At 32.2% G+C, this 10,920-nt stretch overlaps 2 protein-coding genes across 4 annotated transcripts; both read left to right on the forward strand.

The window, feature by feature from the left end:
• Window positions 1-712: 712 nt before the first annotated feature.
• LOC141455500 (uncharacterized) lies at window positions 713-2,039 on the forward strand. Its single transcript, XM_074130612.1, has 3 exons — window positions 713-845; window positions 988-1,135; window positions 1,834-2,039. Exons 1-3 carry the CDS (start codon window positions 729-731, stop codon window positions 2,022-2,024), a joined length of 456 nt encoding a protein of 151 aa, XP_073986713.1. The 5' UTR covers window positions 713-728; the 3' UTR covers window positions 2,025-2,039.
• Window positions 2,040-3,981: 1,942 nt separating this feature from the next.
• Window positions 3,982-10,813, forward strand: LOC141455680 (15-hydroxyprostaglandin dehydrogenase [NAD(+)]-like). 3 transcript variants are annotated; one of them, XM_074130936.1, is made up of 9 exons: window positions 4,020-4,134; window positions 4,228-4,436; window positions 5,425-5,481; window positions 5,957-6,059; window positions 6,605-6,728; window positions 8,781-8,884; window positions 9,649-9,819; window positions 9,897-10,051; window positions 10,505-10,813. In XM_074130936.1, exons 4-9 carry the CDS (start codon window positions 5,967-5,969, stop codon window positions 10,647-10,649), a joined length of 792 nt encoding a protein of 263 aa, XP_073987037.1. In that variant the 5' UTR covers window positions 4,020-4,134; window positions 4,228-4,436; window positions 5,425-5,481; window positions 5,957-5,966; the 3' UTR covers window positions 10,650-10,813. The 3 variants fall into 3 exon arrangements, with proteins under 3 accessions (XP_073987036.1, XP_073987038.1, XP_073987037.1); XM_074130935.1 differs by lacking the exon at window positions 4,228-4,436 and having other exon boundaries at window positions 3,982-4,134; XM_074130937.1 differs by lacking the exon at window positions 4,228-4,436 and having other exon boundaries at window positions 3,982-4,134; window positions 9,897-10,055; window positions 10,505-10,809.
• The last annotated feature ends 107 nt before the right edge of the window (window positions 10,814-10,920 follow it).

Consider the following 10,920-nt stretch of genomic DNA (forward strand, 5'->3'; position numbering starts at 1 on the left):
TATTTATCCTGAATGACCAACGTAGTTCCCTTTCAGCTGAAATATTTCCATGTGAAAGAAAGTTAAGTCGTACCTTAGCCAATCTAGTTAGACCGGTAGTAAATTCAAAATCAGAGCACTTAAGTTCCCAAATCTAAAAACATAGACAAAAGTGACAACCCTAAGTCTTAAGCTAGACTCTTAAATGAACGGCTGATGTACAAGCGAGAACAGAAGATATTATTGTCAAGCTGTTGTAATTTGTAAGAACGCAAGATTTGAAACAAATTCATCAACTTTAATTTAGCAATTAATTAGAATTAATTTTGGTCAGAGAATGCAGCAATCTGTCATTTGCATTTTCCTTTTTTTTAAAAAATAGCACCGTGAAGACCAACACTTTAAAAAAAATGTACTTTCTCTATTATTTGAACTTGATCAGTTTTTTAAAACATTATAATACTTTGCAGATTGGATGCGACCTCTCTGAGACAATGGTACAATATGCTCAGAAAAAGTACGGGTGTGAAAAATATCAATTTAATGTATTGGATTTTGAAAAACCAAATTTGTGGATAAATTCAAATAAAGGAAAGTTTGATAAAATTTTTTCCTCTTATGCTATTCACAGGATGAAAAATTTAATGTGAGTGTAAATTCTATAAATTTTTGGGGATATTGTATTGTTTTATTTAATTACTGAATTCTGCATATATATTTTTTTTTTTTTTAGTCAAGTTACTGAAAATATGAATATCCTGTTGAAGGAAAATGGATATGTTATATCCTTATCTCTCCTTACAGAACCACTGATTAACTTATTTGAATTGATTCCAGCAGTCACAAAATGGAAAAAATTTGTAAAGGTTAGGTCGTGTTTATTCTGTAACTTAATTCTTTCTTGATTATTATCCATTACAGAATAATAAGGGTATTCGTAAAATATTGGATTAATTATAACTATATTAATATTATTAAAATATAAAATATTAATATTATTTTCCTCAGCCCTGGCACAATTGTGGCGAACTTCAAAAAACAGATTATGCTAGAAAAATTGATTATATAAATATTTTGGAAAATAATAACTTTGAAATCATTAAGTGCGATGTAATAGCTGAGGAATCGCTACTGGAGTCTCTGGATGAAGCAATAGGTACTGCTTTTTGTTAACTTCTCTTCTAAAATGGGTTTTAACTAATTTTATTTCTTGTTTCAATGAAAAGATAGGGATGTTAAACTATCACTTTTCAAAGCTGTGACAAGCAAGTTATGTGAAAAAGTTGGTTGAACCGGGCTATCCCCAAAATTTTTAACCATTTGCCAGAAAGGGTGCCCAACGCAGTTTGAGCTCACTAACCGTTTAAATCCCTTATTACCTTAGTGAAGCGTTTGCGGCATATCATAAATGTATGTAGCAACGGAAACGAACTGGATTCCCATGCAGAGAACCCTGGATCGAATCCAGCTGCCGGCCCATAAATTTTTTTTATTCCTTAGAGTTGTCTTACTTATTGATGGACAGTGTTTTCTCAAAAGAGGGTACACTGAAGTCCAATGACCACAGCTTTCTAAGCGCCAAATAATTTTTCAGTCAAGACAATTTTAAACGCGATAGGTAATTTATTATGTAGTTAGTTTGCAAGATTGTCGTTGCAGTAGATTGATTTAAGCTCAATAATTCTTGAGATAGTTTGGTGTCAAAGTGCCAGCTTATAAGCAGAAGTACTAGTTCCCTGAATCAATCTTCAAACTGACTAAATCAAGCAAGCAATGTAGATGAAAATTTTCTCATTTATAACATTTTCCAAAATAACTGGTCCAACCTTTTAGCTAATATTTTATTTTTTACAGGTATATTTGACTCTGTAAATCCTTTCAAAAGAGACATTCCAGAAGATAAATACCAATCTTTTCTAGAAGACTGTAAAGACTACATCCAACTCTGTGGATTGATAAAACAAAACCAATTAGGAAAATATGTACTAAAATATACATTGCTTGTTGTATATGCTAAAAAGAAAGCAAATCTTTGTAATAAATAGTTACCTTTAATTCCAATTCTTATTATTTATAGTTAGAGTTTCGATGTAGAGACTTCGAATCATCACAATATTCCCGCATAGATTAAGTACGCTTAGAGTGTGAGTATGTAACGGAGCTTTTGCACGAGCAAGATAAAGCTCTGGTCATCCAAGCACAAAAAATTGGCATTTTTCAAATTAATATAATAAATAATTTCAATTAATGGATTAACTCACTTTTCGTCACACATGTTTTTAACTAATAATATCATATTTCAGTCTTGAGAAACTTGAAAATAACTAAGTATATTTGAAGAGATGAATGTTAATATTTAGTTAAAACTAGTAACTTATCTACATCTTTAGACCGGGTCAGGCAATCAATAAGAATTTAACAGATAAAACAGCACCTTTCGGACCAAAAGTACAAAAAAAAGGCGGTAAGCCTCAATGTGCAAGTGATGCAAGTCAGTTGCTTCTAACAGCGGTGCTCGCGCTACCTATGAGACAGCACTTGAACAACTTAAAACTCTGTAATTAAAAACAGTAAATTGTTGTGGAAAGCTCCTTTATTATTTGCCGAAACTTAAGTTTCTGATATTAGGGTTTTGATATATAGTTGGCTGAGATTTATGAATCTCATTTTATAAAAGAATTTAAAACCTAGCAATTCCTACAAAATTTATGAAGTACAAAATAAGAAACTAGCAATGTTTTGCCTGCTATCAAGGAGAATAAGCCTTGGTTCAACCAATGCTTTCTAGAACTTTTGGATGATCCTTCTAGAATACTTTGAAAAAAGTCAGTTCTCCGGAATAAGCGTAGAAAATATTATTTTCCGAACTTCGATCAGCATCTTTTCTAGAATTATTTAGTTAATAATGAATTAATTAGTTGACTAATACATGATTGCTGAATGAACTGCAATGTGAAAATAAACTCTGAGAATGGATTTTTATTAAACAACATGCCCGATTTATTTTTACTAGTTTTTCAAAAAAGTAACCAATGCATAAAACTTTTCTGCTTTTGGCCAACATTGGAAGTATATATCAGAAATAACAGTTATGAAAAATATTTATTCTTGGGTCAAACGAACGAGAAATGTTTTTAGGAAATATATTTTTCATTTCAAAATTCGATAATTTGTGAAATATCTACGAGAGAAAAACAATAAGAAAAAAGTCGGACAAAGCAGCGCTTTACTTCAGTATCAATCGTTGGGTCGTATTTAGGAAACGATAGTTCTCCCGTACATCAATAGGTAGGGCATCAATAGGTATTATCAGTATATGGAATCGCATTGACTTTAGCACCTTTTCGTATGAACTTCTTGCATTGGTCACACAAATATCAAAATTAATATATACATAAATTAAAACAAAAAACAAGCGGTGATAGCGGAACTGCTGTCGAAAACTTCTATTCCTTTCACAGGTTCCATTTTCACCTTATGATTATGAAGTGTAAAAGAAGGTTTGAAGAAGGGCATAATGCTTTGATGAAGCAGGATTCCTTTCTTACTCATCACTATTGAACCTCTTTCGATCAACACCTTGCTTCGAAGACGACTTTCGAGAGAGATAGGAATCATACATGCAGTATAGGTTGGAAGTCATGCTTCCTCAGAAGTCATCGTCGTTGCAAGGTGTTGAGTGATTCACCTCCTGTTAGTGCACCCCATCACTATGTTTGGATGATAGAAGTATTTGGTAAATTTTGTCTATATTGTTGAATTTAACTTAAAATATAGAAATTTACTCCCTGTAAGAAATACAAATCATTTGATATCTTTATGTGTTTACAATGTCAACAAAAGATTGCATATGGCTCGTTGACATATTTCCATATTTGTCTTTCTGAATTTTGAATTAACTACAGAATAAAAATTGCAACAACGCAATCCACACCTGGAAATCCCATTAGAAAACTGAGTCGACAATGATTGAGAGATCTACTGACGAAATAAAAATTATAAAACTCATTCACAGCTGTTGTGATAATTAAGTAGTTTATTTTGGTTTCACAAATGATTGTGTAAATTACTATTATTATTATTATTTTTAATTTGTACTATGACTTTAGTTAGGAATGCTTTATTTAAGAGGAATTTTATCAACTACATTTCCAAGTGAGTAAATATTTAACTTTTTAAAGGATGTATTAATTAATTGTTTCTAGACAGTTTTGTTTGTTTGTAATAAACCTGAAATCCTTGCATCAGTTACAGCCGTTTTTATGGTGAAAACGCGAATATCGACGGAAAAATTAAAAATGCAAATATCTTGGACACTATAGAGAATCAGGCCATAATGAAGAGAATATTTTTTGTTGCATTTGAGCTGCTAAATCACCTCCCGAAGTTTCGACCACTCTTCCGTGTACATCCTGTTCAGTTTTCGACTCACGTACGAAGGAAATAGACAAGGATAAGTGTGTGATTTTCAAGAAATGCGTTACATTCTTCTCTAAGCAGTTTGGAAAAAGAACGATGTACTTCGGTGATGATATTAAGAACAGCTTAGCTCTACTAAGAGCCTGGTGCTCTATTGAGGCTTTCGGAGGAAACTGTTGTTGATTCGTTGGCTATTGTTAGCCATTATATATATTTGTTACTGATTCTTCAATCATGGACTTCGTTTACTTACATAGTAGTTTATTTTATTTGTATTCCTTTCTTCTTTTGCATTTGCTTTTTATACAGCCAGTTATTTGTACGGATGGCTCTCCTCAAGAGTGCCACTTCAGTGTCTTGCAGTGAGGGTTCACACCAATTTTTTTCCAAGTGTTTTTGTTTTTTTTTTTTTACGATTTCTCAAAAATAGCTCCAAAGATTTTTCTGAGAAATTCAAACTTGAGCGTCATCAGACCGAGCGAATCACCAAAACAGTTCATCAAATAAATCTACCACCTACCTTTATAAGGTCATTGCACTGCAGGCCTCAGAACGAAGTGTTCAGATCAGTGAACAGATAGCAATCTTAGAAACTTGAGAACACCGAGCAAAATTCGAACACGAATCGAGGATCTACAACGTGCTAGGTTAGCTTGCTACCTCCTTTACCTTCTTCCATTAAGTTATACTATGAAACAACTATTCATTTTATCTCAAAGTAGCTGCCATTCATTTTATTAATATATTATGATCACAGATAAGTTTAGTTTTATGTTATATAAGTCACCACTGAGCTGAGTGGCAGAAGACTGGGTTTGAGATTGTCATTCGATTTCTGCATTTGGGTCCTTTAGTTTTTATTCCATGATTTAATATGTGGACACTGGCCGTTTCTGGTTCAAGATTTGTAGTTGCCTGCCTGAAAAATATAGGCTGTTCTTCATGTTATACATTTGAAAAGTTAGTAATATTTTACTTTAAATAGAAATTATAAATATTGATTTCTTACAATAGATTGTTTGGTAGGTTTTCAAGGATACAAATCTACGAGCCTCAAGTTACCTTCAACAGAAAGTATTCATGGTGAGTCTCTGTTTATTTACTACTTTATAATTTTAATTTTTGTTCGTTTAATAAATTGCAGTTGAAAAAACAATGGAACAGACTAATTCCTACAATCTCGATAAATTATAACTTTGGGCGTTGCTTCTCAAAACCATTCTTTTCCTTCGCGCAAGGGTAATGATTGAATATGGGTCTAAATATTTCTTTTCTCCTATAAAACTAGTTTTCTAGTTTGTGAGGTTTTTCTATGTTTCTAGATGTTATATTGTATCAACTTATAATTTCCATTTACATGGGAAATAACATTTTGACATAATGATATACACGCTATTATTTAATGAATTACTGTACTATTATAATTTTTTGGGAGCTGTAATTTAAATTGTCGAGCAATGGGCACAATTAATGAAAATAAAAAACTGATTTCATTTACATAAATAAAACTACAAAATAACGAAGAAACGTGAAAATAATTTAATACCTAAATGTTTAGCGAGCTGCTGATGGAACCTTGCAACAAAGTCTCCATTGTAATCGGCGGAACTACTGGAATAGGTTTGGCTATTGCCAATGAGTTACTTCTAAACAATGTTAAAGTAAGTAGATTTAGTTATCATTAATTATGTTACTTAGAAAATATACTTTCCCTTTCTGCTATCCTTACTGTAAGTATAGTGTTCTTTTAAACATTCAAAAAGAACCTCTCAATAAATAAAGTCTTATTTCGCGTTTCGAGGCCACTAGAATGGAATAAAAATTTTTAATAAATTCTATCTCTCTCTCTCTCTCTCTTGCACGGTGTGACGGTCTAAATGAAAATTTATATCCATTTATCCAATTGTATTTCTGGATTTTTGTTTTTACGGTCATACATTTGCTATCCCATTTAAACATAAATTTACATATAATAGAAATTTATTTCTTTTGTATGTTATATTTCTTTAGTGTTAACTCAGGAATTTGATAGAAGTCAATTGTTAGTTTGACGTTTATTAGTAATATTTTTATGAAAGAGTGTATCTGGCTGTTAGATATAAGAACAGTAAAAATAATTAAGACAGAAGCAGTATGATATAAAAAGAAAGTATGATGACTAAGATTCAGATGTACAATATAAATTTAAATACAAAATGTTTTGCAGCATGTTATTGTCACTGGTCAAAGCAGTTGCGAAGGTAAAGCTGCAGTAAAAGAGTTGAACAGAAAGTATGGAGAGAGAGCAACCTTTGTGAAATTGGATCAAAAAAATTTTCAGCAGTATGAAGGTAATGTGAAATCAGGAATTATCAAAAATTAGCAACTTCGTTTAACCTTTGTACAAAATATCTGTAAAAAATAAGCATGGGAAGCTGAAATTTGGCAATTGGGTAAACAAGACGCTTAAAATGTTTTATTAATTTTTTTCATCCTCACATCCCACGAAGATCCGGTAATCGTGACTCGAACGCTTCAACTCCATCTTAGACTTATTGATGAATGAATTAAGAAGTGGAGAATTAAAAGAAACACAGAAAAATTTAATCAAATCATTTTCACTCTTCGAAGAACGACTCATCTCCAGTGTTTTTAAATGGTAAATTCTTCCTCCTGTGGATAAACTTCGCAACTTAGGACTCTATTTAGACAAAAGACTCACTTGGAAATGTACATACTAAACTTAAGAGACTGGAACTAAATCGACGATACAAACTGCTCTCACAATTTCTCGACAAACGTTCCCATCTTACTCTAGACAATAAAATACTCATCTACAACACTATACTGAAACCTTTATGGACTTACGGAATAGAAGTGTGGGGCTCTTAAATCCAAAATTCTTTGCAGACCATCCACAAAGATCTCAATGTTCCTTTTGTACGCGACCTCATCACATCTCGGTACATTTCTCTCTTTCTCTCCACTACAATCCGCTAAACCAAGAACTTTCTTCCCACTCCATTCCTGGGAATCCCAACAGAAGACTGAGACGTCGGCGGCCAAGAGATCTGCTGATGGAGTAAAATTGATTTATAATTTTTCCTTTGTAAGTTTGTAAATACCCCTCTCACTTCTCATTCAGTCAAACTCTCAGCACTATCACCTTGTTAATTATTCTGATCTCGCTCAATTCAAGTGAGGGTTAACTGCTCCTCTCTTGTAATCATCTCTACCCTTCATCACATTCACTAGATGGTAATTTTGCAGTTGTAAATTTTTCAATAAATAAATTAAAATAAAAAAATTTTCGCTGTAGTTGAGTCTTCTTTGTATTAAATTTTGCTACTTTACTCACAATTTGGTTGTTATTTTGAAAGTGTATCCGATTATAGATGTTCTATCAAATCATCAATAAACCAATTCCCAATACCAAAGTCCCCTTTGTCTCTGTTGAAAAACTTATCATTCAAAACAATAAAGTACTGTTTAATCGATGCCAGAACTACCAATCATGCCACACCAAAGAGTACTGTCAAGATTCCTCCCTCCTGTTTGAAATATGCATCGCCAAATAAGCTACTAAAATGTATTCTTTTCCTTGCACCTCCTCAAGTGGCACGTTGGAAGAGATGCACTTTCCATAAAGAATTGCAGCAGTAGAGAAAGTCGGAACGAATGTACCAATTACCGTTTGCAATGATAAGAGGGTAACAGGGATCAGATCAAACTTCTCAGATTCATTCATCACAAGTATAGAATAATGGAGGCGACTACTTGCGAATTCTGCTTGAATCTTAATTCGGCAAATTTGTAACTATCGCTATAACTTGCTCGTACTACGAGGTTTAAAAAAAATAACAATAGACAGAGGTTTTTTAGTATTTCTTAATTCAACTGTTAAACAGTTTCTTTTATTTAAAATTTAATTGCGTTGGCATCTAAGGTCATTGGCATCAGAAGCTTTTTTCAGTTCACAGCCGGCCTCCGGACAGTATTCAGTCTTACAGAAAATACTGTCCTAGACTAGACAATAAGCTCCTAGGAAGAGAAAATTTAAGGGACGGCAAATGGATTCAAACCTGGGATCTCTGCGTGGGAATCCAATAAGTTAACCTCTGAGCTAATCTGTTCTCAAACTTAATTTTATGTTTGACGATATCGGTTCCGAAAATGTTGCGGAGGCTGCAGGTTGGGTAAAACTGTTTTTGAAGCAATCTATTACCCTATCATTCTGTTCAAAAAGAAAAAAGAGGGGATTTAAATAAAATTTGGATTGTTACTATTAGGACTCGTTTTTTTAAAATACGTAATATAGTTTTTAAAGTTAATAATACTGATTAATTTTATGTATTCCATTGAACTCACGTTTTGAGTATTTTAATGTGATTCAAATTTTTTAGGTGTATTTAAACAATCTATTGAACATGGAGGACCCGATATAGTAGTTAATAGTGAAGAGATCATTAGGGATAAAATTTGGGACTATGAAATTGACATTAATATGGTGAGTGGCCTCACTAGTCTAGCTCAATTCCATGTGATATTTACTAAAATGAAAACATATTTTTCCTAAATTATTTTCTTAAGATTTTCCAAAATGAAAGTGATTACCTGCTTTATCTTCTCTGTAATAATTTCAAGATTGGATTTTTATATATAATATGGTCTTAAGTAGAGAAGTACGTTATCAAGCTTAATTCATTAGTAGGACCGCATGAAGATATTAAACAACCAAATCCAATTTCAAGACAAAAACAAACAAAAAAACTAGACATGTTTAGTAGAAAGAGAATATTTCATTGGTTAATTCACTGTACTCCCAAGCAGTATTCCTGGATTCAAAATTCAATTGCAGAATCTTACATTTTATCTTCCCAGCAGCCTTTTTTTTTAGCCAATAACTATGATGGGCAGTGTTGTTGGCAAACTATCCGGAGTAGTGTACTGGAAAAAAATTTCGGACTCAAATTTGACCCAATTTGTGACCACCGCTCAAAAAAAAATATGGATAAGCATTCTGGAATCCATTTCTGGTACCTATTCACCTGCATGATTCATTGGCTTGAATGTTTAGTTGGGGAGTTGACTTGAAAGCCAAACAACCAACTATTCGAAACTATGTGTTTCGGACAGGTTTCCCCATTTACGATCTGTTCACTTTTTAGTTTTTTTCAATTTTTATCCAACCATATTAACTTCATCTATAAACCAATAAGTTAGATTTTATTTTGTGATGTTTATTTTTTATTTTATTTTTTTGTAAAACAGAAAGGACCAATTCAAGGGACTTTGTTAGCAATAAAGTACATGGGACCGAATAAACCCCACGGTGGTGTTGTAGTGAATTTAGCTTCTATATTTGGAATGGATGGTTTTTCTTATCTACCCGTGTACGCCGGAACAAAAGCAGGAATTATTGGATTTTGTAGATCAGTTGGGGTAGGCAAATTGTACGATTTATTGTTATAACTTTTTATAGACAATTTCTTAATAACTTGAATAAATCTAAATTTCAGGATTGTACAGTTTACCAGGATACAAAAGTTCGTGTTGTTGCACTTTGCCCAGGAATTACTGTAACCAATGAGCTTGATAAAATTAAGGAAAACCAAGTTAATAAAAGATGGGGGATTAAAGCATCCTCAGCTATTGACGATATGCCGAAACAACAGTAGGTATTATTATCACAATAATTATAATTTAATCTTATTTAGCTAATGATGTTACAACTTACCTTTATTTAGTTTTTTAATTTTACAAGATTCCGGGCAGATTTTTTTTTTTTTTTTAAAGAAATATTTTTCTAAAAAAGAAAAGTTTTCTTCTGCAAGTTCGTAACATGGCTTGTAACTGGATCTTTTTACTGGGTGTACCCTCTTCTTACGACTGATACAATTGATCCAACAATTAAAAATCAAAATTTTTCTGCTTCTAAATTCGTTGTTTTATTGATGGAAGATTGTACTTCAATTTTATCCCAACAAATGTCAACAACAACACGCCGATATGAATATGATATTTTCATATGAATACAAACTCAAACATTATAGCTTCATTTTTAATGCAAGAAAAATCTTTTAGTAAATAGTTTTTGAATTAACCTTTTTATAAATTTACATTTCAGGCCTGATCACGTCGCTAGAGCTGTGCTTTATGTAATAAGAAATGGTCCCAGTGCTTCAGTTTGGATTGTAGAAGGTGCTCAGATTTTAAAAACATTTATACCAAATAGAAAAGACATAAGTGAAACGATTGCATGTTTGGATTAAATAAATACCTTAAGCGTTCTTTTTTTTGAAACACAGTAAATGTGTACTACGATTTACCGAACTTATTATCAATGGATTATACCCAACTATAAGCCTGGCTAGAAGCCCATGCTATTTATAAATTTAAAAAAACCAATATAATAAACATTACATTAAAAAAACAAAAAAAGAATAGTAATTTCAATTCTAAGTATAGTGTACTTCTTGTCATAATCATTACTCATATTAAGTAGACATCTGGATGGATAGCCAAGCGGTTAGAAGAGAGGCA

The sequence above is a fragment of the Rhodnius prolixus genome, unplaced genomic scaffold, assembly GCF_049639745.1.
Source record: "Rhodnius prolixus isolate KJV_2025 unplaced genomic scaffold, Rpr scaffold_4, whole genome shotgun sequence".
Taxonomy (NCBI): domain Eukaryota; kingdom Metazoa; phylum Arthropoda; class Insecta; order Hemiptera; family Reduviidae; genus Rhodnius; species Rhodnius prolixus.

Excerpts from the sequence above, each read along its gene's own strand:
- LOC141455500 (XM_074130612.1), top strand. The coding sequence starts at position 729 with ATGAATATCCTGTTGAAGGAAAATGGATATGTTATATCCTTATCTCTC. Across the intron at positions 846-987 it reads AATGGAAAAAATTTGTAAAG|CCCTGGCACAATTGTGGCGA; the intron begins GTTAGGTCGTGT and ends TATTTTCCTCAG. Across the intron at positions 1,136-1,833 it reads GTCTCTGGATGAAGCAATAG|GTATATTTGACTCTGTAAAT; the intron begins GTACTGCTTTTT and ends TATTTTTTACAG.
- LOC141455680 (XM_074130935.1), top strand. The coding sequence starts at position 4,079 with ATGACTTTAGTTAGGAATGCTTTATTTAAGAGGAATTTTATCAACTAC. Across the intron at positions 5,482-5,956 it reads TTCAACAGAAAGTATTCATG|CGAGCTGCTGATGGAACCTT; the intron begins GTGAGTCTCTGT and ends CTAAATGTTTAG. Across the intron at positions 6,060-6,604 it reads TACTTCTAAACAATGTTAAA|CATGTTATTGTCACTGGTCA; the intron begins GTAAGTAGATTT and ends AATGTTTTGCAG.